Source organism: Canis lupus, chromosome 16, assembly GCF_048164855.1.
Source record: "Canis lupus baileyi chromosome 16, mCanLup2.hap1, whole genome shotgun sequence".
Lineage (NCBI taxonomy): Eukaryota > Metazoa > Chordata > Mammalia > Carnivora > Canidae > Canis > Canis lupus.
The window spans coordinates 51,539,913-51,567,502 of NC_132853.1; the positions used below are offsets into that span (position 1 = coordinate 51,539,913).

Here is a 27,590-nt window from a genome sequence, read left to right on the forward strand (position 1 = left end):
ACCATTGGCCTACAAAAAAAGAGAGGGACTTTGGGGTTGGACAGATAATGTTCACATTACCTCTCTCACTTTGACTGGCTTCTTAGCCTCTCTGAACCTTACCCTCTCTTTTTAAATATTTGAAGTTTTCATTACATTTATCGTCCATTGGCTATATAATATAGTGAAATACCAAAGCAGAGTCTTCAGGTATTTCCATTAGAACAGATCAAGAACAAATGAGAATAAATAGTTTTCTATTTGACGTTTATAAAAAATGTCTTAGCTTGTTTGAGAAATTACTGTTCTTACATATATTAAAGGGAAATTTTATCTTATTTTTGAACTGTTGTTATTTTGTTTTGAAATATGTGCTCAGGAATGACCAATAGACCAGATCTGATAGATGAGGCTCTCCTTCGACCTGGAAGACTGGAAGTTAAAATGGAGATAGGTAAGCAGGTCTGTCACTGATTGGGGGGAGGTTGTGTGTTTAGAATTCATTAGTAAGGGGATCCCTGGGTGGCTCAGCGGTTTAGTGCCTGCCTTCAGCCCAGGGCGTGATCCTGGAGTCCCTGGATCGAGTCCCACGTTGGGCTCCCTGCATGGAGCCTGCTTCTCCCTCTGCCTGTGTCTCTGCCTCTCTCTGTGTGTCTCTCATGAATAAATAAATAAAATTAAAAAAAAAAAAAGAATTCAGGTCCATAACTTTATTTTGGTTAGAGAAGTTGTCTATCATGAAGAGCACATGCTTACCTGCTTAAATACCTAAGAAAAGTATTAGGATAATAATTTCTATTTTATTTTCAATTTTATCAGGCTTACCAGATGAGAAAGGTCGATTACAGATCCTTCATATCCACACAGCACGGATGAGAGGGCATCAGTTACTCTCTGCTGACGTAGACATTAAAGAACTGGCTGTAGAGACCAAGAATTTCAGTGGTGCTGAACTGGAAGGTCTGGTGCGGGCGGCACAGTCCACTGCTATGAACCGACACATTAAGGTCAGGAAAATCAACTAACACATTAGAAATCTGCAGCTCTCTAAATACTGTGTCAGTGTTCTTTCTCTTTCCTTTCAAACAAGCCAAGGGCTATAGTAATGCTGACTTTTGACAGAGAAGAGGCATGGTAAATGGAATTGTCAACTGCCAAAGCTTCAGAGTGGTAATGCTGGCATCTGCCCCACAGTGACCACTAGCACATCTGCCTTAGCTTGCCACCATCTTATACAGACATGTGAATATGAAGATGATGAAGAATTTAATTTTTAATCTTTGTACCGTATTGAATTGTAACATGTCATAGGAAGTTGGGTTTCTACAGTGGCTGCTGGAATTATGGAGGCTGCTTTGTTCAGCACATATGCTGTGAATACCTGCTGTTTTCTGACTATTAAGCTGGAGACACAAAGATGATAAAAAACAGCCTCTCCCCTCAAGGAATTCAGAGTCAGGCGAATGGACATGTTTGCAAATTAGTACGATAACGTTATTGATACTGTGGTAGGAAGACATAACCAGGATACGTTTATGTTGATAAAATGCTTTTGAGTCTTTACTCTCTGTTCTCTTCAGGGATAGATGGATGACTCCCAGATTTACATCTCATCTTTTGAAAGCTTCTTTCTCCCAGTTTCAGATTTATATAAAATGCCTCTACCTGGATATTTTATCAGACCTCACATTTAATATTCCAAAACCAAATTCACGACCTTTTTTTTTTTTTAACTGCTTTTCTACCTGTTCCTATTTTCCTGTTTATCATAATCTCCCAGGAGTAAAACTTCAGGATTATCTTTAATTCTTGCCACTCTGGTGCACCCTACATCAAGTCATTTGCCAAATTTTGTCACTTCTGTATTGGCAGTGTCCTTAGTTTCTACTCACTTTATGTTTGATTAGTCTTCCTGTTTCATACTATTCTACCCTACAGAAACTTTCAGGACGAAGTAGACTTCTTAGCCTGATCTTTAAGGTCCTCTAGATCTGACCCTAAACTGACCTTTCCAAATGTGTTCCCAGTTATTCTCCATACTTTAGCCAAACTTAAATACTCATTGGTCATCAGGCATTAACTTATTTTTTTCACTTCTCTGCTTTTGCAGAAGTCTTTACCCTCTATGTTTACTTGTCTTTTTAATACCTAGTTCATATGACACCACTTTCTTCAAATCTTTTCTGATTGTCTCCTTAAGAAGTATTTATTGTCTTCCTTCTTGAAATAGTAATGTGTCACTTATGGTACGTTTTTGACTGACTTTGGTTCACAGTAGATTCAGTCAGCACCTACTCTATGCCAGATCCTGTGCTTGGCGGTTAATGCTATACCTGAAAGAATTAAACCATCTACTGATAAGCAGCCCACAGTTTAATCTCCACATTCAGTAACAGAAAGTACAGGAGATGTAAGGAAGTGGAAAGTTGTCATATGTGGTCAACTTGTGGGGTGAGGGGATGCTTCACAGAGAAATTTCTGGGTGAATGCATCTCTTGGTAGGTAGAAAGAACAGAGACACAAAATAGCATGGTGCGTTAGGGTAATTCAGTATTGCTTCATCATAAAAGGTAGGGGAGGGGAGGTAGAGACATTGTGGTGAAGAAGTCAGGAGACTAAAGCAGGGAGTGGAACACAAAGAGCCTTTTATATTGTGCTAAGAAGTATGGACTTTTTTTCCTGTGAGTGGTGCTAAGCCATTGAAGAGTTTTAAGAATAGCAGTGACATAGTGCTAAAACATAAGCTCACCCTGGCAGCTGAGTCGAGTGGAGTATTATGGAGAGTGGAGTTGGCAACATCCTATCACTGGTTCTAACCAGAAGATCAGCAAACTGTGGCTCATGGTCCATATCCAGTTCACCACCAGCTTTTATAAATAGTGTTTTTGGAGAACATGCCCATTTATTTATGTCTTGTCAGTGGCTGCTTTCAATGGTAGAGTTGAATATTTACAACAAGGACTGCATGGCCCACAAAGCCTAAAATAGTTACTATCTCATTCTTTACAGAAAAAGTTTGTCAATCTCTGTTTTAGACTTAAGTCCATATCTTATACGTGTCTGAATCTCCCAAGTGCCCCAAATAGATCTAAATACTGAGAACATAGCAGATGTTTGGTAAATATTTCTAAGATTACAAGCGTATGTCTCTGTTCTGAATCAGGCTCTACCCATAAGTCATAATTTCCCTACATAATAGAAGTGACTTTGTTCTAGCTTAAGAATGCCAAAAGTTGGTCAGCCTGGGTGGCTCAGCGGTTTAGTGCTGCCTTCGGTCCAGGGCCTGATCCTGGAGACCCAGGATCGAGTTCCGTGTCGGGCTCCCTGCATGGAGCTTGCTTCTCCCTCTGCCTGTGTCTCTGCCTTTCTCTCTCTCTCTCTGTCTCTCATGAATAAATAAATAAAATCTTTAAAAAAAAAAAAAAAAAGAATGCCAAAAGTCAGGATAGTGTGGGAAATACAGTATTGGGTCCTTTATAGAATGGATCCATCCATCCATCCATTATTCATTCACCCATTCACCCTTTCTCCTTGCCATAAGAAATGTCTTAGAAGTGATGGGGACTTCAAGAAAAATTGTGTAAATGATGTGAGGATTGTTCCCCACCATACTGATCTTTCATCTCAGACCACATCAGTGCATCTTGGTATAATTCAAAGTGTCTGGTATATTATCAGAATTTTCATAGGCACAGGCCACCAGATTTTTCTTAGTCAATTGTCATTTTTACCACAATAGTCCTACCACAAAATGTCACTCTAAGCCATTCTTTCACTAAGGAGCATGTTTTCTTCAAGTACATATTGGGTTTATATAGACACAAAGCAAAAAGTGATGGTGGAAAGATCACAGATTTTGTAATCAGAAGGTATGGCTATGCATTATACTCCTTTCACTTTTTTATTTTTTATTTTTTTTAAGATTTAAAAAATTTATTTATTTGACAGAGAGAGGGAGAAAGAGGGAGAGAGAGCCCAAGCAGGGAGGAGAGGGAGAAGCAGGCTCCCCGCTGAGCAGGGAGCCCAATACAGGACTTAATTCCAGGACCCTGGGATCATGACCTGTGCCGAAGGAGGACATTTAACTGACAGAGCCACCCAGGTGCCTCTCCCTTTTTTATTTCTGTCAGGGGGAAATAACTACTTCATCAGGCTCCGGTGAAAATCAAGTCAATTACCATATATGGAAGTGTGTTACAAACTATATAAATGTTAATTATTTCCATTTTTGTTATTGGCCAATTTGAGAGCACACCAATATATATCGTTTCCAATGCCTGAGTTTTGGAATTTGTTGACTATTTACAGTTTTAATTTGTTCCATTGTAAATGTTAGTTACCGTTGTACAGAATGTGTTATCCTTCAGATTTTCAAGTAAGAAGTAGTGCAAATAGTTGATACTCTTGCTCTCACTTTTCCCATGTGGCTACTTTTAAACTTTAGGTAATGCATATTGACTTGTGATTAGTATCTTTTATACCAAAAGCTTTTAATTTTTTTCAGTATCTATGGAATATCTAATACAAGTGACTATTTAGGCACTTCAGGGAAGAGAAAGGTTTATAGGACACTAACCCTTAGCCTCCAAAAAGAAATAATGTGACCATTTATTTCCTTTTCTACGTCTTTAAAAAAATCTGTGTGATCAAAGGTCTTTAAACACTGTTTTCCCAACAAGACTCCTCAGCTGAACCAAAAGGCATAAAGTTGTAATATTTCCATTGCTGTAGATGTTCATAGCTTTACTAATAGTGATTGATTAGTAAGTATTTAATTTGAAATCTATGATCTGAAGTTGATATACAACTTTAAAACATCCACAGCATTCAACTGTTCTAATATCCTGTCTTTGTATTATTAAAAGCGATAATTGGTTTTATTTTGCGTCCTTTTCAAAAGATTTATTAGGTTTAAATAAAGTCAGGTGGATCAACAAAATGAGTCTTCCCTTTTGGACTTTTTTTCAAGTTTTCTGAAACGAGGAAAAAATCCAGTTGTAAACACCTGATACTCATGTCATTTGTACTTGAACCCATGTTTGTGGTCAACTGAAATTCATGTGACATTTGGTTATTTTTTCTTGAAAGGAATTTCTGCTTCAGGTAGAAAAGATTCATAACCCAAATTTCTTCTGCTCTAATTAGTTGTAAGGAAGTAAATTGAGGACATGCACACACACACACACACAACACACAAACACTCTACACCTGAATCAAAGCTCTGATTTATGTTTGCAGAATTTCAGTAAAATTATTTATTTTCTGTAGAATTTTGATTGATTAAGGTCATTCTACCCTTAATTTAAGAGGAATGATAAGAACTTTGAAAGGTCAGATTTAAAAGGTTATGAAATTTAAGGGTGACCACTTGATATTTGCTAGTGTTGAAATACAAGTTTATTAGTTTCTGCAGGTATAAGCTGAAAGATGTTGCCTCTTCTATATTGATTAGCTGTTATAAATAAAATGCAGGAAAAAATCACAGTAATTCAAACAAATGAAAAGAGATTTTCTGAATGAGTAAAAATTCAGAATTATAGAATATTTTAAAATTAGATTTTACTAATTTTGATAAAATAGTAAAAGTTAGCCAAGAGAAGTCCTTAGAAAACTTAATGAATAGGCAGGAATAATTTGTAATTAGAATATTGATTGTTTACAGTTAGGTAATTTATAAAATTCCTGGTATACCTGACAACTTGTTGTAAAATAACTCTCCCCTAACCATCTTAATTCACTTTTAATTCATTGGGTGAGTCCTTTTTTAGTAGTAAAAAAAGATAAGTTTCACACAGCTTCAGTCCTGAAATCAATCATATTTTTTGCAAATGTCAAAAGTTAAGATTTTCACTTCATGTTGCCGTATGTTTCTATCATTTGAGTTCACTTTAACCAGCAGAGGAAATCAAAACACAAAACATCATAGTAGAAACTCAGGGCTATATAGAGAGGGGACATTTGGAATGAGGCTGGAGGCTGGGGGCTTCATTGGGTTTTAACATGATTCTGTCCGAGCTCCTTCTTCACATTCACTTGAGAGGTTACACTTTGTAGAATTCTTTTTTTTTATTATTATTATTTTTTATTTATTTATTTTATTTTTTTTATTGGTGTTCAATTTACCAACATACAGAATAACCCCCAGTGCCCGTCACCCAATCACTCCCACCCCCTGCCCTCCTCCCCTTCTACCACCCCTAGTTCGTTTCCCAGAGTTAGCAGTCTTTACGTTATGTCTCCCTTTCTGATATTTCCCACACATTTCTTCTCCCTTCCCTTATATTCCCTTTCACTATTATTTATATTCTCCATATGAATGAGGACATATAATGTTTGTCCTTCTCCGACTGACTTACTTCACTCAGCATAATACCCTCCAGTTCCATCCACGTTGAAGCAAATGGTGGGTATTTGTCATTTCTAATAGCTGAGTAATATTCCATTGTATACATAAACCACATCTTCTTTATCCACTCATCTTTCTGTGGACACTGAGGCTCCTTCCACAGTTTGGCTATTGTGGCCATTGCTGCTATAAACATCGGGGTGCAGGTGTCCCGGTGTTTCATTGCATCTGTATCTTTGGGGTAAATCCCCAACAGTGCAATTGCTGGGTCGTAGGGCAGGTCTATTTTTAACTCTCTGAGGAACCTCCACACAGTTTTCCAGAGTGGCTGCACCAGGAAGACATAGACATGGCCAACATGCATATGAGAAAATGCTCTGCATCACTTGCCATCAGGGAAATACAAATCAAAACTTTGTAGAACTCCTTAAGACGTGTCAGAAGTTGGGCAGCCCGGGTGGCTCAGCGGTTTAGCGCCACCTTCAGTCCAGGGCGTGGTCCTGGAGACTCAGGATCAAGTCCCACGTCACGCTCCCTGCATGGAGCCTGCTTCTCCCTCTGCCTGTCTCTGCCTCTCTCTCTGTGTGGCTCTCATGAATAAATAAATAAAATCTTTTAAAAAAATTATCCTACCCTTAATTTTTTTTAAAGATTTTATTTATTCATGACAGAGAGGCAGAGACACAGGCAGAGGGAGAGGGAGAGAAGCAGCTCCACACAGGGAGCCTGACATGGGACTCGATCCCGGGTCTCCAGGATCACACCCTGGGCCGAAGGTGGCGCCAAACCGCTGGGCCACTGGGGCTGCCCCTACCCTTAATTTAAGAAAACTCCCAGGCTTATATAAGGATAAAAGCAAAAATGGGTATGATGAAATGAAATAATGTATATGAACATACTTTATAAAGCACAGGGCACCTGGGCGGGTCAGTTGGTTAAGTGTCTCCTTTTGGCTCAGGTCATGATCCCAAGGTCCTGGGATTGACCTGTGTCTGGCTACCTGCTGAACAGGGAGCCTGCTTCTTCCTCTCCCTCTGTCCCCCCACCCCCTCTCATGCTCACGCTCTCTCTTGCTCTCAAATAAAATCTTTAAAAATAAATAAATAAATAATAATAAAATAAACTATAGAACACTATAGAGATTTATATATTATGAACTGAGCACTATAATTTTTTCATAGAGGTTCTTGTTTCTTGTAACACCATTTCCTTTCTTTAACTTAGAAATGTCAAATAAGAGACACCTGGGTGGCTCAGCTGTTTAGCGCCTGCCTTTGGCCCAGGGTGTGATCCTGGAGTCCTGGGATCGAGTCCCGGGATCAAGTCCTACATCAAGCTCCCTGCATGGAGCCTGCTTCTCTCTCTGCCTATGTCTCTGTCTCTCTCTTCTCTCTCTTTCTCTCTGTGTCTCTCATGAATAAATAAATAAATAAATAAATAAATAAATAAATAAATAAATAAATAAATAAAAAACAAACAAAAGAAATGTCAAATAAATGTGGTTAATTTTGTTTGTTTGAGAACATGAATAGGAGGAGGAGCAGAGGGAGAGGGAGCAGGAGAAAGAATCTCTCAGGCAGACTCCATATCAAGCATGAAGCTTGATGTGGGGCTCGATCGCATGATCCTGAGATTATGACCTGAGTTAAACCAATCATTGGACTCAACCAACTGAGCCACTCGGGTACCCTGAATGTGGTTAATATTTATTAAATGCCTAATATGTGCCAATGAAAACCCTATTAATAATTTAAATGGTAATTGTTCTCTGTATTTAAGTAGAATCTATTGTATCTACTTAAATGTTATTTGTTACTTTCTTTTTAAAAATATAGAAGTCAGGTATGAGTACATTCTCTTTGTAGAAGACTCAAGGATGCCAAGTGATAAAGGGAAAAGTGAAAAAGGCTATCTGAAATACCCCTTCCCTTTCCCTCTCCAGAAATAGCCAGTGTTTGGGTTATATCTTCATAGTCTGTTTTCCTTACATTTACATTCATGTGTGTGTGCGCGCTTTTTTTTTTGTATGTGCGCTTTTTAAAGAAAAAATCAGTGGAATTATACTACAGTTTATATTTTTCACTTGACAGTGTATCTTAGATAGCTTTCCATGTCTGTATTTATAAGTCTTCATTATTTTGGACAAATGTTCAGTATTCTAGAATATTATAGCATAATTTAAAATGTAAGATCCATGAGGGCAGGAATCCTGTCAGTTTTATATTCTGATATGTCTCTAGTACCTAGAACAGTACATAATACTATTGTGAAAGTGCTTGCCTGTACCTCCCTAAGTGCATGTGAGGATTATTTTCTGGTGGAGATAGCTGGGTATATTTTTGAAGACCACATTGTCATCTAGTTTCTAGTATTACTGGTGAGAGATGCCAGTTTTATTCTGGTTTCTTTGCAGCTAACTTGAATCTCTCTCCCCAAAAGGTTCAAGGACTTCCTCTTCACCTTTGGTGTTGTGATAGTTTACAACAGTGTGTCTCGACAGGTGTGGGATTTTTTTTTTTTTTACTCATCCCTCCAGCACTCATTGAATCTTTTAAACTGCAAAGATACTCCTTTTATTCAGCTGTGGAAAACATTTTTTCTTCTGTCTTCTGTTGTTTTTTCTCTGTCATCCTTTCTCTTCTTCCTTCTGAGACTCCTCTTCAGTCAGTGTTAAATTTCTGGATGTATCTTCCATGATTTTTAACCTTTCTCTTTAACTTTGTCATTTCATGGGATTTGGGTCAGGAGAGAGATAAATGTGTTCTGTTTGCCATCTTGATCCAGTTTCAGACATAGTTCCTTTTATCCCATAAGGCTGACTTTTTACAAAATGTCTGTCATTTCATTTGTCTCAACAATCTGTTCTAAAAGAATATGAATCATATTTTATAATAATCGATGGAAGGTTGATATTGCTTAACCTACTTTTGTTTTACAGTCATATTTTTTTGAAAGATACCTTTTTAAAAAAACGTAATGCCATTTAAAAATTTGACTCACTTGCCTTGTGCTATTGGGAGTGAGCCCAGTCACATTTAAAAATGTGTTGGTATCTCAATCACTCATCAGGTCCAGGCAGCTCCAAGTGCTGATAAAGGCCTTGATGCTTCTCCAGATGTCTATTCTAAGTGTTAGCTCCAGGTGCAGTAAGCAGAATATTGGAGCTGGCACATAGGTTCTCAACCACAAAGTATGACTACAAATCAAAGTTGTAGGTCCATAGTCTTCTAGAATAATGGCACGCAAACCTAGTTGAGCATCAGAATCCCCTGTGGCACTTTATAAAAATATAAATGTATGGACCCTCTGTTGGACCTGTGAAATCAAAATCCTGAGGGAAGTGGGGCTGGGCTTCTGTATATCTTTAAAGGCTCTAGAGGTTATGCTGGTATGCAGCCAAGGATGAGAACCACTGTTCTGAGAGACCCCCTGAATGTATTTTCTCCTCTTCGTGCCTTATTTTGAAATAAATAAATAAATATATATATATATATATATATATTTTAAAAAGCTATTCAATGTTCTTTGTTACAAATGTGTCATAATTTCCCGAACTGATATCCTCTAGACATTCTAATTTGCTTCTAATCTTCTGCTATTATAAATTATTCTAATGGATATCCTGATATAGGTAACTTTGCATACATTTGTGGATATATTCAGAGATAAATTCCTAGAAGTGGAATTGTTCAGGCAAAGGTTATGTATATGAATTTGAGAGATGTTTTTTGTCTGTGAAAATAACGCTTTTTTAAGTCCTTGGGTATTATGTTCTTAGACTGAAAATATTCTTAAATCTTGGAAGTCCTTACATTTCGTTTTTATTTCTAATTAGGCCAGTACTAAGGTGGAAGTGGACATGGAGAAAGCAGAGAGCCTGCAGGTGACAAGAGGAGACTTCCTTGCTTCTTTGGAGAATGATATCAAACCAGTGAGTATGAATACTGAATGATGGATAAGCCAAAAAATGACCATAATTCAAGAGAAAAGTAAATGCTGTTTTACCCAATATTCTGAATGGTTATACCATACATACTTTTAAAAATCAGAAAATCTCAGTATTGGAAGTGACCAGGATGAGAAACATTTGCACATTAATGCTGGTGGCTGGGTAATTAATCAGTACTTAATTTAAATTACTTCTCATGATAGGGAGATCACCATATCATAACACGTGGTATTGTCAGACTTAATTTTTGCAATTCAGTTGGATGTAAAATGAAGTTTCAGTTTAGTCTTGATTTGCATACTGATTACTTATGAAGTTAAGCATTTCTCTGTAAGTTTATTGGTCAGATGAATGTCTTCTGTGAAATGCTATTCATGTCTTTTGCCTATATTTCTGTTGTATTGTTTATTGTTTATTCTTTATTTTTATTTGGTCTGTATAAGTTCATTCTATATTCTTGACAGTAATTATTTGTTATAACTATCTCCTTAAAAGACAAAAATCAATTTGGTTTAGCCCTGTCTACTTTTTTTATGATTATTGTGACTTTTAAATATAAACTAATTACTTTCAGAAGTTATTGAGCAATGGAAATGATTTAATTTTTTGCTCTTGTCCTTTTTAATAGTTACTGAAAATATTAGAGCACAGCCTGATTTATTCCAAGATTTTTTATAAATTTATTTTTTATTTGTGTTCAATTTGCCAACATATAGAATAACACCCAGTGCTCATCCCGTCAGTGCCCACCTCAGTGCCTGTCACCCAGTCACCCCCACCCCCCGCCCACCTCCCCTTCTACCACCCCAAGATTTTTTTTAATGACAAATAATTTGGCTACCAGGAAGGGGAAACTAAGATAACTTACTTAGTCTAGTAATTAACAACTTTTATTTATTACATGGGTCTAGGGGATAAGGCAGGAAATAAAATGACAGAATAAGTAAGGAAGACTCCTACGTATGTTTAGCCTGGGAGGGTCACTGTTTCCTGGTTCAGGTATCTTCCTGCTGTTTCTTTGAGACTTGGAGGGTGTACTTGGAATCATTAAAGACAAAAGCCAGACAGTCTACATGTTTCCTTACAGTAGCCATTCAACCATTGCTTCCTAGGCTCCTCTTTTATAACTTTTTATAGGGCCATCTAGTGTCCTGTATCCAGACCAGGGAATTATAACTTTCTTCTTTATTTAGGAATCAAAGGACTAGTGTGTGCAATGATGAGAAGGTGGTCTGCAAAATGATTTGGTGGTAAAATAACAGAGTAATGAGACCACTGTATATTAAGAGACAGTATTAGAATGATTTCTATGAGCAACAGGTTCTTTTAAAAAAATTATGTATTTATTCATGAGAGAGTCGGAGAGAGGGGCAGAAACATAAGCAGAGAGAGAAGCAGGTTCCCTTTGAGGAGCCTGATGCAGGACTCAATCCCAGGACCACAGATCACAATCTGAACCAAAGGCAGACGCTCAACCACTGAGCCATCCAGGCGTCCCTGGGCCACAAGTTCTAATGTTAAAATCATTCCATAAGTTGGGAGATGAAAAATTGACTTTTTGAGGGATGTGATAGTTTTTTAAAATTTGAAATTCTCAAGATATGTGATCCCTAGATTATGAAATGAGTAGGGTTATGTGTTCCTACTCATTTCTTCACTTGTCAACCTTAAGAAAACACAATTCACTTAAGTCACTAAATACTAATGTTACTGACTCCTATTGGCAACTGGCTTGATGGGAGTTACAATGTGAAAGTAGAAGTTGAAAATGAAGAGGGATGTGATTTAAGCTCTAATATGTAGCGAGCACACATAAGATTATTATATATAGTATTGCTTTTATTTCCTTTTTCTCATACTTTATAGTCTTTTACTATAGCTACTCCTTTCTACCTCATTCTAACTCTTATATTTACACAACTAGGCTTACCTTGGTGCCATTTAGCATATGTCCCCCACCACCAAGCTGATATGGACAAGATCCTCTCATTACCACTTCATTTCCCATTTTAATCTGAGACACCTACAGTCATTGTGAAGATAGTATTTCTGTCTGCTGAGCTAACTGATTCTAATTTCTAAGTCTATAACCTCTTTTTCTCTTTGTTCTTAATAGAAGGCCACAACTAGTGTACTCCTTACAGAAACAAGCGCATTGGAACTACCCTTTCTCAGGGATTACAAGGGTTTAGGCTCTTGTAGAATCTGACCCAAGAATCTGTTTTATTCTCCTAAATCATGCAAAGTCACCCTAAGTCACCACTCCCCACACCCCATACCCCACTCACTACTGGGTAAAGGTTAAATAAGAATTATAAAGTAATGGGTATTTTGTTTTTGCTTTTATTTGTTTTTCAAACTTTTTACATTAATAAGGATATTGCTCAACACTTTTAGTGTGTAGGAATTATTACTCATCTTTTATACTTTTAAGTGTTTTAGTTTTTATACTAACAACCAAAATGGTTTAAATTATCCTTTTCCTCCATAGGCATTTGGCACAAACCAAGAGGATTATGCAAGTTACATTATGAATGGTATTATCAAATGGGGTGATCCAGTTACTCGAGTTCTGGAAGATGGGGAGCTGCTGGTTCAACAGACTAAAAATAGTGACCGTACACCACTGGTTAGCGTCCTTTTGGAAGGTGAGAAAAAAATGAAGAGATGGGAGTAAGAGAAAAAAAAAAAAAGCACTTTTACAAAGTTTTTTATTTAGCATATTCCAGAAAAATGGATTATTTTCCATTCTAAATCTCTTCATTATCTAAAAATAGTAATCCAGACTATGTACTTGTATTGTGCATAAATTAAAGTTTTCTTGGAGTAGAATGTTGTTGATAAATGATAGCACTAGTTTTCTTGTGGGAGAGTATCTAAATTTCTGTTACTTCTGCTACCACAGAGTACCTGAGTCAATTACATATTCACCAAGTACTATCTTATGTAATAGACTATATGATACCTCATAGTACTCGATTCAATTAAATAAGTATTCATTGAGTAATTTTAGGCATTGAACCAGTTGCTAAGGATATAAAGACATTCACAGAGTTCAGTCTGGTCATGAAAACAAAGGCATGTAAACAAATTCTTAAGTACAGTATTTATGTGTAAAGATGTGTGAGAATGCAAGTTATTTTGCCTAGGGATGATCAAAGAAAGCTAAAGGTGGTGTTTAATTTAGATTTTGAAGGATTAGTTAGGATTTTACCAAGTAGACAAAAAGGCCAATGACATTCTATTCACTAGTTACTTGTTTACAATTATAATTAGTGCAACAGAAACGTTTGTTAAGTCCACATGACAGCAGAATCTCATTCCTTCCAAAGTCTGGGAGTGAGGGCTCCCTGAAACACATTAAGCCAAGACCTGAAGGATGAGGAGAAGCTGGCCCAGCAAAGTAATTGGGGAAGATGTTTGAGGTGGAGGGACCAGTGTGTGAAAAAGGCCTGGGTGGGAAGGGGATTGAAACAGAAAGGGACATTGGCTAGACAAATGCCAATATTTAAGAACCAAGTAGAGCAGGAAGAGTTGACAAAGGACACTAAGCAAGAGTAACCAGAGAGGTAAGAGGGGGAGAAAGAGAAGACGCTATCACAGAAGTCAAGAAAAGTATGTTGCTTTTTTTAAAGGAGTTGTTCATTGTATCAAATATTTCTGAGAAGCCAACAGATAAAGTATCTGTTGGATTTGGTGACATGGAGGTCATTGATGACCCAGATGAAAGCCTGTTCCATGTAATGGCAGTGGAAGCCATAGGGTTTGTTTGAGGATGGAGGGAAAATGAAAACTGAAGGTGGCCAGCGTAGATAATTATTTAGAGAAGTTCCATTTTAAAGGTAAAAGAAGGAGTGGTGTTGAGAAGTGTGAGTCCAGAGTTTTTTGCTCTGTTTATTAAATTGTTAGGTAGGCTAAAGCATGCTGATATGCTGTTGGAAGGGTGATAGGGAAGAGGAAGAGATGGAACATATGGGGAAGAAGATACAGTCAGTGTCAGGTTCCTGAGAAGATGGGAAGGAAAAATTGGTTGGTTTATGGTTGGAAGAGGGACACATCTTCCAGTTCACAGAAGGGAAGAGGAGGAGATGTTTAAATACAGTTGATTTTACAGATTCAATTGCCTTTATGAGAAGGCCTAAATCTTTAAAATTTTAGCTTTGTAGGACACATTTGCTTCTATTAGACAGTTTTTTCCCTGCTCCCAATGTCATCTTCTAAGAAGATCATATTTTTTGTTAGACATATGATTTGATGGAACTAATAACATGAGTTACAGATATGCATTTGTATGCATTCTTTCCTTTTTTTTTTTTTTTTTAGGGAAAAAAAACAACAACCTTGCATTTTATATATTTAGCCAGAAGTTTGAAAGATTAAGACTGTGAGAAAGAAAGAAGGAATGTATTTCATCATACCTTTGAGAAATGCTAATCAGTTCATTAAGTTTAGTTGCTAATAAATAAGAGAAAACATGTCTGCTATGAAATTGTGTCAGGAAATGTTAATGAGCAACTAGTTGAGACCTCAGTACATTGTGGATAAAGGTTTAAACTTGTTTTATTCCCCTTTGCTTAGGTTGGCTTTTTTTCCCTGACTTGCGTATCTTTACACAGGCCCTCCTCATAGTGGGAAGACTGCTTTAGCAGCAAAGATTGCAGAGGAATCCAACTTCCCCTTCATCAAGATCTGTTCTCCTGATAAGATGATTGGCTTTTCTGAGACAGCCAAGTGTCAGGCCATGAAGAAGGTATCAAGATTTTTACTTTCATTTTAATCTCCTATCTCTTAGATACGTGTACACGTACACATGTATGTGTATATCTATCTTTGTACATGTATATATGTAAAAGCAACAGCAACTATATTCTCAAGTGGAACTAAATTATCAGTAGAATTTGAGTAAAACAATAACTATTTTAGGTAGATTTTGTAATGCATTTTTATTAGCATTGCTTAATCTTCCAAATTATGGGGTTCCTAAAAGATTTTATTTATTTGTGCATGAGAGCACAAGTGGGGTGGGGAGCAGAGGGAGAGGGAGAAGCAGACTTCTGCTGAGCAGGGAAACCAACACAAGGCTTGATCCCAGGACCCCGAGATCATGACCTGAGCCAAAGGCAGATGCTTAACTGAGCCACCCAGATGCCCCCAAATTATGTTTTGTTTAATACATATTACAGTTAATTTTCATTTCTTAAGTTTGTATTAACTTGATTGAAAAAATTCAAAGTAAAAATACTTGAGTAGAGGGGTGCCTGATGGCTGTCATTTCAGAGTCTCATTCTTAATTTATGCTTAGGTCATGATCTCAGAGTCGTGAGATTAAGCCCCATGTCAGACTCTGTGCTCAGCGCAGTCTGCTTGTCCCTCTCCCTCTGCTCCTCCTCTCTCTTTCTTTCTCTCTGTCTCTCTCACAAAGAAATAAGATCTTAAAAAAGTATTTGAATAGAGTGGAGCAAATTCATTTCAGATTTTTTTATCAGTGTACAGAATCGCACTGTTTGAGTCAATTAGATTGACTATGTAGTTTGGGAAAGAACAGAGGTATATCATTGGAAAGATATGCTCAAAACCCCAACAAAGGGATGGTGGTCTATTAGGTAACAATCAGAGTCTGCTTGGCAACTTAACATAGTCCTCATCCTTCTTCCTTTCTCTAAGTGCCATTTGTCACCTTCTTAATGCAGCTACTTTGAACTGTCAGTGAAAGTTAGAGCAACATAGAATAGAATCCTAGAGCTGAGGACTCTAAGACCGTCTGGTCCATCTCTCTTACATTCAAGCAAATGCCATATAAGGCTTCTAGGATAGTAAGTGGCTACTCTAAAAAGAAAAGTCAATGATGAAGATGTAATGACTGTTTCACGTCACTTGGTAGCCTGTGTTCCTACTGATAATTCTCCTGATTTGGTATACTCACAGGCAATGAAGAAGTTATTTTTTATATCTAGTTGAAGTATTTCTTTTACTTAAATCCAATATTTCATGCTTGATCTTTCATAGATATGAACTGTTAGGGAAAATCAGGATCTGAGAAAAGAGCTTTGAGAATTGGGGTGCTGCCTAATAAAAACAGCTCCAAAATTCTTTAACCTTGCTCCTAGGCCCCCACTTTATAAAGATAGAGGATACAATTGCTTTAGGTTTTCTTAAGGGAAGAGACTAAAGAGGAAATTAATGTTTTAAAAGAAGCAGACTCAAAAAAAAAAAAAAGAGAAAGTTTGAGAAGTTAGCTTCTTGTTTGTGCAGGTGGCAGAACATTGTTCGAATAGCGTGCTTCAAATGGATGGAGTGGGCAGAGCTTGAACCAGGATTCCTGTCCTGTACACTGCAGCATCAAGATAAATATTGTATGGGGCACCTGGGTGGCTCAGTCGGTCAAGCGTCTGCCTTCAGCTCAGGTCACGATCTCAGCGTCCTGGGATCGAGTCTGCATCATGAGCCCTGCATCTTGCTGGGCTCCCTGCTCAGTGGGGAGTCTGCTTCTCCCTCTGCCCCCACCCCACTTGTGTGCTCTCTCTCTCTCTCTCTCACACTCGCTTTCTCAAAGTAAAATAAATAAAATCTTAAAAAAAAAAATTCTATATAAAGGTCTTTGAGTGTGAAAGAGAGAGAAATGTTGCCAGACACAAAAAGAACTTAAAAATCATAGTCTGTTTATTCAGTGTCTGAAGTGAAACCAGTAGTATCTGTCCTTCTGGGGAAAATCTAGACAGAATCACTAGAACCAGTAACTTGCCTAATGTTGGTTGGGTGGCTTTTCTTTGTTTTTTACTTTTTTCCCCTCTAAAGGGAACCTAAACAACTTCCTCTAGTGAAACTTTAAATAATAGCCATTGGTATCTGTGGCCATCGAATGTAGTATTTAATTGAACAGCTAATTCTGTTTGCATTTCCCTAACTCCATCTATTCCTTATACTTGTTCAAAAGTAGTAGTCTCCTGTGTAGATGGTAAATTACTCCATTGCTTTTCACCAGCTGCCAGCTTCTACCTCAGATGTACTCTGAGATGTGGGTGGAATGGTCCTAGTTTTTCTATAAAGTTTTAAAAAAGCACTTTAGGCTCCTACAGATCAAAGCTGCTTTGTAAGTGTGAGATATTATCATTTTTATTATTTTAATCTCTTGCAAATTGACTTGAGGGGGGAAGGTAATATGTGCTGGGTTTAGAGGCTTAAATGGTTAAATTAATGGCTTAATAACTTACGATTTAATCTTTAAATTGTTAAAGCCTTTCAAGGTAGAGTTTTAGATGAGTGGAAGGCTAAGGAATAGAAAAGTAAGTGTCTATACAAGCTTATTCAAAATTGTTTCAATTCATGATTCACTGTCTGGATCATCCATGCACCCTTAAAGTTACAAAAATTATTTTCATGTCATCAGTATAATAAATTCATATGAGACTTTGGTTTTCCTTGGCAAAAAAATGTCATTCCCTATAACTAAAGTACAGGAACAGAGAAAAGAATGAAGCATAGGAGTCTTAGAAATATATTAGAAATATTGCAAAATCTTTCCCTGCAAATAGTTTTCACATTGTTGCCTAATGATAGGTTGACAAAAGCCTGCGGGCTCAAACCAGTCTAAGGGTGCTAAGACTTCCAGGCTGCTTTTGAAAATGAAATATAAATGCCATTCCTCAGTATTTCTAGTCTACCTCCCACTGCTGTTCTCCTCTCTTCATTTTTAGTGTTAGGATAGGAAGATAATTTCTTTCTTTCTTTCTTTCTTTCTTTCTTTCTTTCTTTCTTTCTTTCTTTCTTTCTTTCTTTCTTTCTTCTTCTTTCTTCTTTCTTCTTTCTTTCCTTTCTTTCCTTTCTTTCTTTCTTCAGAGAACAAATAATCTGTAATTTTTCATCAGTTCTGGAGAGGGCCTTTCTTTTTAGGTGCTGCTCCTCCCCAAAGGTGCAGCTTTTTAAATCACAAAAATAATTTAGAAAATAGAGAAAAGAGCACAGAAGAAAATAAAAAGAGAGTCTGTATCTGTCCTTCAGTTTTCTTCTATACTCAGACACACACTCTGTGTATTGGAGATCATATGGACATACTGCTTTAAACCTGCTTTCACTTAATGTATTGCCTTTTTTTCAAATGTATCTCAGCATTACGTTAATAGCTGTGTAATATTCGTTTAAACAGTCCTCTTTTGCTGAACATTTAGTTTATTTTGAGGTTTTTTCACAATTAAAAATAATATTTTATAGAACTACTGAACTAGGGAAATCACTACTCCCCATTTTCCTACTAGATTTTTCTTAGAATAGCATCACATTTTATTTGCTAAGAACGTAGGCTTAGGTTTCAAATAGATCTGCATTTGAATCCCAGCTCCAACACACTTAACAGGTCTTATAGTCACTTAACCTATAAGCCTCTGTTTTGTCACCTATGAAATGAAGATAATATTCAGAATTAAGAGAGATGATAATCTATGTAAAGTATCATGCAGCGCCTTGGGATATCATATGTGCTCAATAGAGTGTAGTAGTTATTTTTATATATCATTATTACTGTATATACATTTCCAGTTGTTTCCTTAGGATAAATTCTCAGAATTGGGATTGCTAAAGTCAAACATTAATATTTTGAAGATTTTTGATAAATATTGATATAAGAACTCTTATGTAAAGTTACTGCTAGTTTATAAAGTCCACCTCTTCAATAAGTTGTACCAGTTTACATTCGCAGCCCCATCATGTGAGCGTCCGTTTCCTTGGACTCTCACCCACACTTGATGTTATTAAAATATTTTTTTCCAAAAAAAAAAATATATTTTTTTTTTTCCAGGGCGCCTGCTGGCTCAGTCAATGGAGTGTGTGACTCTTGATCTCAGGGTTGTGGGTTCAACCCCATGTTGGGTATAGAGATTACTTAAAAATAAATTTTTAAAAAATTAATTAATTAAAATATTTTTTGCCAATTTGAGAGGTAAAAGATTGGCATTTAAAATTATTTCCTCAGCTATACTTTAATGACCAAGTGCTCAATTTGAAAGATTTTTAAAAATGTTTTGTAATGGCAATAGTTAGTGAAATTCAAATATTACAATTTAATATAATTTAACACATTAATTTTTGTTAAAGAGAGATGCTCTAACTTGATTCATAGAATATCTTTACATACCATTTTATTACTTAAACCAAGAGGTTAAGAGTTTTTGTTAGTAGAGAGGGCCATTTGGCTTGCTTTAATGAGTATCTTAGATTTAATTATAATTAAGCGATTGCTTCTTGTTCACATGTGGATGGTGCTAAAATATAGGAAAGTAGTTTATTTTCAATTAATTTAAAATTTACCTTATACTTCTCTTAATTTGCTTAATAAATCCTTTCTCCATAGATAAACTCAACACTGCCATTATCCTCACATTTGGGGGTGGGGTGGGTGGAGATACCATATGTTCCATTAAGATATTTGAAGTGCTTATAGATCTTCTCTCCCCTCCCATTTTATATTTGTTTCACAATTCCATTCTATTTTTAAATTTTAGTTCTTTTATCCATATTTGCATCTATATATTTTAAAACTGTTTTACTAGTTCTGTTAGTGCCATTAAATGAACAAAAGAACACAACAGTAGAGTTTGATTTTAATTAATTACCTAATCTTGATGGTTTCTGAGTACAAAATCAGTATAGAGATGAAATAGAACAATCTGATGTGACTGAATTGTTTGAAGAAAATTAAGTAGGAATATCAGTGATTTATAAAACTATACCCATTATTAACATAATATAGTCTTGTTCTTAAAGGACTGAAAATTAATGGAAGAAATTTTCCTTTCCACTAGCTTTGCAAGAAGGAAATAATCTTCTTTGAATATGCTCCTGTAAATCCCACTGCAAATTGTAGTCTGTACAGAACAGAATCATGGTGCCTAATCCTCCTCTTTTCATGGTTTAGTCCATACAAAGAGCAGAGCTGGAAATTGGATCTTTTGACAGCAGTTACTAAGCAACAGAATTTGGATGTTTTTGGTTAACATCCTAATATATCATGTAGCTGATTTGTCGAAGTTTGTGCATGTATTAACTGAGAGAAGTGGACACTCCGGAAGTAACTACTGGTCCCTGTACAGCTAGGGGGTGGGTGCATGTTGTTTTGTTTAATACACTTTGTCTTTTGGCATTTGTACCTCTGGCACACAAAGGAGGATGGTGCAATCTTTAGTAGAACTTCTGAAACCCTGTGACTTTTTATATTATTAAGAATACCCCACTCTGGGGTTTGTGTTATGTAAAAAAATGTAAGAATTTTTCCTGAAAAGCAGGGAGAACAAATGAGGGATTTTAAGGTCATTCCAGGAAGCTTTAGTGCATTGCCAAAAGTTTAGGTCCACTTCCTGAGGCAGTTTCATTAGAAGACAGCTAATGTTTGCTTGATCTACTCCCAAGTTATTTTTAGAAACTAGAGATTATTACTGATAGCACCGATTTGAATTTGCTCATTTACGTTTTTATATGCTACCAAATATGATTAGGGTATGCTTTCAATTAATTGCTGACAGATTTACTACATTAGGGATTTTCTAAGTCATCAGATTCCTACTGTCATCAGATTCCTACTAACTAGGTACTTCACGCCAACCACTTCAGAATTGAGATGAACTCTTTCAGCCCCAGAAGAACCAGAGAATTTGGCTTTACTTACCTCAGAGCACTAATGAGGTTATAGAAAATGGAGGACTGAATCCACTTAGAACATGCTTTGCTGTGGTTTATGATTCTGAAAGGCTGGGATTAACATGGAGCTAATGCTGGCGTGTTCCCATTTGTATTCATGTAGACTCCAGAATCTGCAGCTGCTGCCCCTCCCCTACACACAGGTGGCTCCCAGCCTGTCTGTAGATTCCAGGAGTGGGCTGTGTGCCTAGAAGAGCTCACAGTGTCTTTGAGGACCATATTCAGACCTGTCCCAACCTCTGTGTGGCAGAAGCACCACGCCTCCCTTTCCTCTGGTTGCATAGTGCATCCAGCATGTTCTTGCCTTCAGCCCAGGTTCCTCATATTTTATTTTGTCTCTTATGAGACACTACCTACCTTTGCACACAAGAGAGGCGGTACCAGAGAGCAGAAATAGACTGTGGGATTCTGTGTTTTCTAGAGATACTATTCATCTTCTAGAAAAGACCTCTCATTATGTCCGTGTTGACTGATGCCACTCTTTCACACACTTTTTCTTTCTTCAGTTCTTCAGATTCTTTTTCTTTAGCCTTCTCTTTCAGACTTCTCACCAGATGCTAAGACTATATATACTGATAATTTTGCCTGCTCTACAGGAAATGTCCTGATAAAACTAGGATGACCAGACATTCCAATTTGCTTTGAGCAATCCTGTTTTTACCTGTTATTCCAGCATGATTATTAACAATGCCCCCTTTTCAGGTGTCCTGGTTTGCATGATAGCTATTTACTCATCCCAAACTGATAACCTTTCCAACAAGAAAAGGCTTGAGCATCATACATACTTTTTTTATCTTACTAAATGAGAGGATCTGAATTTAAAGTAATTTTTAAAGAGTCTTTGAGATACAGCCACTAGTGCTGGCTTCAGCCCATCTGCCTAACTGTTGTTTGACACCATTTGATCTGGAGCAGGCACTGTGTATCTGCCATGTGCCGTGTGTTAGTAGGGGCAAGTTTGACACTTGATTTGTACTGCTCTAGCTGGAGCAGTTTGTACAATTTTATTTTTTCTGCATCTTTCTTCTGGTACCTCTTCTCTTTTCTGGATTTATCTACCTAAAGTTGTGGTAGAACTTCCAAGCTCACTATGTAAATATCTCACTTAGATTTTCACCTGACAGCTAAGCGCATGTACTTGCCAGTCAGGTCTGTCCTCTTACTGAAGATTATCCTGGGGCCTGGGCCAGGGGGCCAAGAATGGAAGGGGTTGAGGACACCAGGCTGAAAATGAGGATCTAGAGGAAGAGTGGTGACCTTATATTACACTAGTGAATAGCTAAGGTAAAGAATTATGTATGTAAGAAGTGAAAGGGGTGTGTATATTTAAATGAGAGCAGAGTTGCTACCCAAGGAGTTTCAGTTGACCTGTCAACTGAAACTGGTCAAGTTACAACTGGAATTGCACAGCCTTTGTCATGGTTAGTAGGTTGTTAAGAGAACTGTGAGTGCTCTTCTCCTCATGATAGTAATTAGTACATTAAAAGCTGTCTGTAAAAAAAGAAAAAAAAACCACCTACATTAAATGACTGCCGTAGGTACTTTTCTTCTCAAATCTTATAGGTAAATCATGCAGTCAGCTATGAAGTGATTTGTAATGCTTCATGAACACGATATCTGAGATAAATTGGTGCGACAGCATACCAGTTTATCATCAGTTTTGACCCCAGCAATGTCCTTAATAAGGTTCCTGTAGCTGTGTGAAAGCTCTATACTATTCTTGGGAAGGGAAAAGGGCTGATTAAGGAAAAATGTAGTCCTGCAAATAGCCAGTCCCAGGCCCCTGTGGCTCAAATCCATGATATTACAGCCTGACAGAATTATATGCTTGCATCAGAGCCTTTAGTAGAATTCTGAAAAATGATTTGAAAAGCAAGCATTATTTCCAGTGACTCCTTGATATCACCAGAGTTTATAGGATACCACAGTGACTGCTATCTTGGTTCACTCTTTTTTTAAAAGAAAAAATAGCCAAGAAACATGGTGAAACTGCTCCTGAACTTTTCTCCTGTCTTGGATTCACCAACTCAAAATTTGATCATTATGTATCAAGAGACTGAAATAAATGTCCTGTTTTTCTTCCCCTTTTTGGGGGAGTGGTGGAGGGGGTAGTGTGGGGAAAGGTAAAGGGTTCCTCTCTTTACATATACTCATAATCCATCTCCAAACCAGCTTCTCCTCAGTCCTATTTCAGTAGCCAAACCAAAAAGAACCCTTGACTCTAGTTTCCTCCTCATTACCACATTCATTCATTGCCAAGTCCATTCAGTTCTGCTTCCTAAATATCTCTAGAATCCATCCATTTATCAGAACACCCACTCCCCTTCCCACTTCCAGACCACCATTATCTTTCACCTGGTGTTCTACAGTATTAAACAATCATTACTCCCCTCTGATGCTTTTCTCTACATCAGCCAGAAAAATATTTCTAAATCATAAACCTGACATGGTGGTCTGTAGTTTAGAATCCTTCAGTGAAAAAAATAAATAAAATAAAATCCTTCAGTGGCTTTTTATTGCCTTTACAATAAAATTTCAACTGGTGTGAAATTCGTAAGACTCTCCATGTTCAGGCCCTTTGGTTACCTCTTTTGCTTCATTTCTCACCTAACATTCCCCACAGATACCACCACACCAGCACCTCTTCATTTTAATTCTTACTGACTATATGTCAGTTTCTGCAGTGCTCCTGAATTTTCTCACTCTGAGCCTCCTAATATTCAGTGCATTCTGCTTCGAACACTTTCTTCCCCATTTTCCACTGGTTGTTTATCCTTCGGATGTCAGCTTAAATGTTACTTCCTAAATTTAGGACACCATCATTGACTCCATAATCCTCCGTGTCAGTTATGATAGGCTAAGTTATGCTGCAATAATGAGCAACACCCAAATCTCAGTGACTTAACAAAATTTATTTCCTGCTCATACTGCATGTCCATCATGGCTCAGAGGGGGAGCTCTGCTCATTGTAGCTTCTCAGAGACTCAAACTAAAACATAATAGAAGCTCCCTCTCACATGTAAGATCATGATAGCCAAGGATAGCAGGATAAAAGGAATATGGTGAATCAGGCAGGAGCTCTAAAGCTCCTTTCAGAAAGTGATATATATCCAGTCATGTTTCATTAGCTGAACCAAGCCCCATAGTCCTCCCTACCTTGAGAAGGGATGGGGAACTACAATCCTATCACATGGTAGAAAGAAAACTAGCATGTGTGTGTGTATCCACAGTGACTACCACAGCTCTTTTGTATGTACTACCATCTCATCTCATATTTCCTGCAGCCTTACAGTAGCATCATGCTTTATTATTGTTACTTGTGACCTGCTTCCCCCACTCCAAGCTTTGTGGAGGTAGGATCATGTTAGTTTTATTCATTCCTCTCTCCATTATCTTCATTGATACTTGACACATAATAGGAATTCGAAAATATTTGCTGAGTGAATGCATAGAGCAACACTCCCAAGATTTGGTACTTACTTCGTTATTCTTTTACCTCTGCCATTTCTCCTTGAGGTATCATCCCCTTGCATGGTTTCAGCAGTCACTGCCCTGAGGGTAAGCTCCATACCCTGACTTCAGTCATATGTCTCCAACTACTCACTTGATATTTCTGCCTGAATTTAAAATGCATATTTATGGGGGACCTGGGTGACTCAGTTGGTTAAGTGTCTGCCTTTGGCTCTGGTCATGATCTCTGTGTCCTGGGATTGAGTCCTGCTGCAGGCTTCCTGCTCATTGAGGAGTCTGCTGCTCCCTTTTTCTCTGCCTCTCCCCACTGCTTGTGCACACACTCTCTCAAATAAATGAATAACATTTTTAAAATATAAGATGCATATTTATTCTTACAGTCAATATTTATTGATTACTTTCTACTAAGGCATTATATTAAATGATGTGAGGATACAAAGAGATTAAGGTGTATTTGCCTTCAAAGCGCTTATATTCTAGTATAATACAGAGAAGAATATAATGAATCCTTAATATGTACACAATATACAAGATGCTGTACCAGAGCAGAACAGAGACCAGTGATTTAGGGCAAGATGGAATTAGAACTTCTGTTGTTTCAACCACTGAATTCACTGGGCAAGGATAAATACTGTTCTGTGCTGGATCCTTGGGACAACATGAATCACATGAATCAACATGAATCTACCTCACAATCCAATGGGGAGACAGGTAGCTAAGGATGAAAGAGTAAATGGAATTTTAACACAGTATGAGAGAGTGAGGGAGGGGTAAAGGGGATGATGGTGCAAAGGAAAGCAACAGAGGCTTTCTTTCATACATGCATATAGGAAACATTTATTAAGCACCAGCACGGTGTCAGACATTAAAAACATAATACTAAAGAAGACAATTCCTACCTTAAAGGACAGATAGTGTGATAGGAGGAACTTGATTTGTTTTGCCATGTTTTTGTTTTGCATCTTTGAAGGTGACTTTTGAGCATTAAAAAGACTATCACTAATTTAAGGTTTAAAAAATGAAAAGTCAACATATTAAAATTTTGTAATTTAAAATGTAGTTTTCAACACAAAAGAAAACAAATTTTTAAAAAGTCCCATTACATTTCTTATTCTATTTGTAGGTTTAGTGAAATTTAGCAGTTCCTTAAAAGGGAACTTTTACACTTAAATTTCTTTAAATATTTAAAACTATATTTACATATTTCAAATGTTTTATTTTCTCTTTTTTTAAAAAATATTTTATTGATTTATTTGAGACAGAAAATGAGAGAAATAGAGAGCATGAGCAGGGTGAGGAACAGAGGGAGAAGCAGGCTCCATGCTGAGCCGGGAGCCCTATACAGGGCTCAGTCAGCTCAGTCGCAGGACTCCAGGATCATCTGAGCCAAAGGCAGACAATTAACCAACTGACCCACCCTTTATTATCTCTTTAAAGTACTTCAGTTGTTTGCCTAACAAAACATTGAGTTTCAGAGTAACTATATTTATTTAGTAGTAAATTAAAATACAACTATCATATAAGTATGGTGAATCTTAGATTATTTTTACCATTTGTAAGGCTACTAAAGATATCTTTTACCTTCCAACATAAAAGTTTATCAAAATGAATTATTCAATGGCATATTTTAAATTAAACCAGCAAGGCTAATCTATTAATCTTAATATGATAATTTTTTTAATTAGAAATACTTTCGAGACCAAATATTTACAAATTGTCTTTAAATTTAATATGAAAAATATTAATACTGAAAGCTTGTTTTACTTTATTTCTGTACCTAATACTTAATCATCAGTGGTTAAAAACGACTAAGGAGGGCAGCAGCAGTTTAGCGCCGCCTGCAGCCCGGGGTGTGATCCTGGAGACCCAGGATGGAGTCCCGCGTCGGGCTCCCTGCGTGGAGCCTGCTTCTCTCTCTGCCTGTGTCTCTGCCTCTTTCTCTCTCTCTCTGTGTCTCTATGAATAAATAAATAAGTAAAAAATCTTTTTAAAAAAATGACTAAGGAATATTATGCTACTTCGAGCAAGATGGGTGGAGGAGTGGTTACCATCTTGGTACACTGAGGTTATTTATCAACCAGAAAGACTGGCCTGGAATGCAGGAATTAATTCTTACAGATGACATCCATTGGGTGCCCTGAACTCCAGTTATAGTCCTAGAATAGGAACCCCCACATTTATGAAAAGGCTGGACTCAAAGCTATGGGCACTCACATTCACCTTATACATAAGTTAAATCTTCTGTCTGGTTTGAAATTGCTATATCCTGACAAGGATATAGCTTGCTTTAATTTGCATTTCTTTCACTGTCTTAAGACTGTGTACTGTTTTTTATGGTTCTAAAGATACATCTCTCTGATCCTTTGTAACCAACTTTAATTCTTCTGTAAATGTTTTGACCATTACGGTCTGATTGGAGTGAACAGGATTCTGTTCTCTCAATGTTCCTGCTTACCAGGGCCACAATTCTTTCTTTCTTTCTTTCTTTCTTTCTTTCTTTCTTTCTTTCTTTCTTTTCTTTCTTTTCTTTCTTTTCTTTCTTTTCTTTCTTTTCTTTCTTTTCTTTCTTTCTTTTCTTTCTTTTCTTTCTTTCTCCTCCCTCCCTCCCTCCCTCCCTCCCTCCCTCCCTCCCTTCCTCCCTCCTTTCCTTTCCTTTCCTTTCCTTTCCTTTCCTTTCCTTTCCTTTCCTTTCCTTTCCTTCTTTCCTTCCTTTTTTTTTTTCTTTCTGATTTTATGAAAGACACAGAGAGAGAGGCAGAGACATAGGCAGAGAGACAAGAAGGCTCCCTGCAAGGATCCTGATGTGGGACTTGATCCTGGGATTCCGGGATCATCCCCTGAGCTGAAGGCAGATGCTCAACTGCTTAGCCACCCAGGCATCCCAACAAGGCTACAATTCTTATAGATAATAAAATGACATTCAGTTTTATTCTACACATCCCTCATGGCTCTATCTAGCTCTTGAATCATAACCTGAAATCACAATCCTGACTTGGGAGAGACCACTGTGATATACTTGATGGGATTTGTCAGTTGATTCATAACTAGCTGTTCCTCAGCGTGTTCAGATATGACATATCCACCTTGTGGGGGCTGAAAACAGCATTACTCTTCTTGCTCAGCCATGATCCAGTTGTGTCATCTTGAGCAAGTTATTTA

At 37.2% G+C, this 27,590-nt stretch overlaps 1 protein-coding gene across 1 annotated transcript in view; it reads left to right on the forward strand.

Annotated features, from left to right (window-relative positions):
• NSF (N-ethylmaleimide sensitive factor, vesicle fusing ATPase) overlaps positions 1-27,590 on the forward strand; it is a 144,791-nt gene that overhangs the window by 85,299 nt on the left and 31,902 nt on the right. Inside the window, exons 11-15 of the mRNA XM_072781373.1 lie at positions 359-433; positions 799-986; positions 10,161-10,256; positions 12,766-12,922; positions 14,891-15,024. Of these exons, the coding sequence (XP_072637474.1) occupies positions 359-433; positions 799-986; positions 10,161-10,256; positions 12,766-12,922; positions 14,891-15,024 (650 nt within the window). The remainder of the gene's footprint in view (positions 1-358; positions 434-798; positions 987-10,160; positions 10,257-12,765; positions 12,923-14,890; positions 15,025-27,590) is intronic.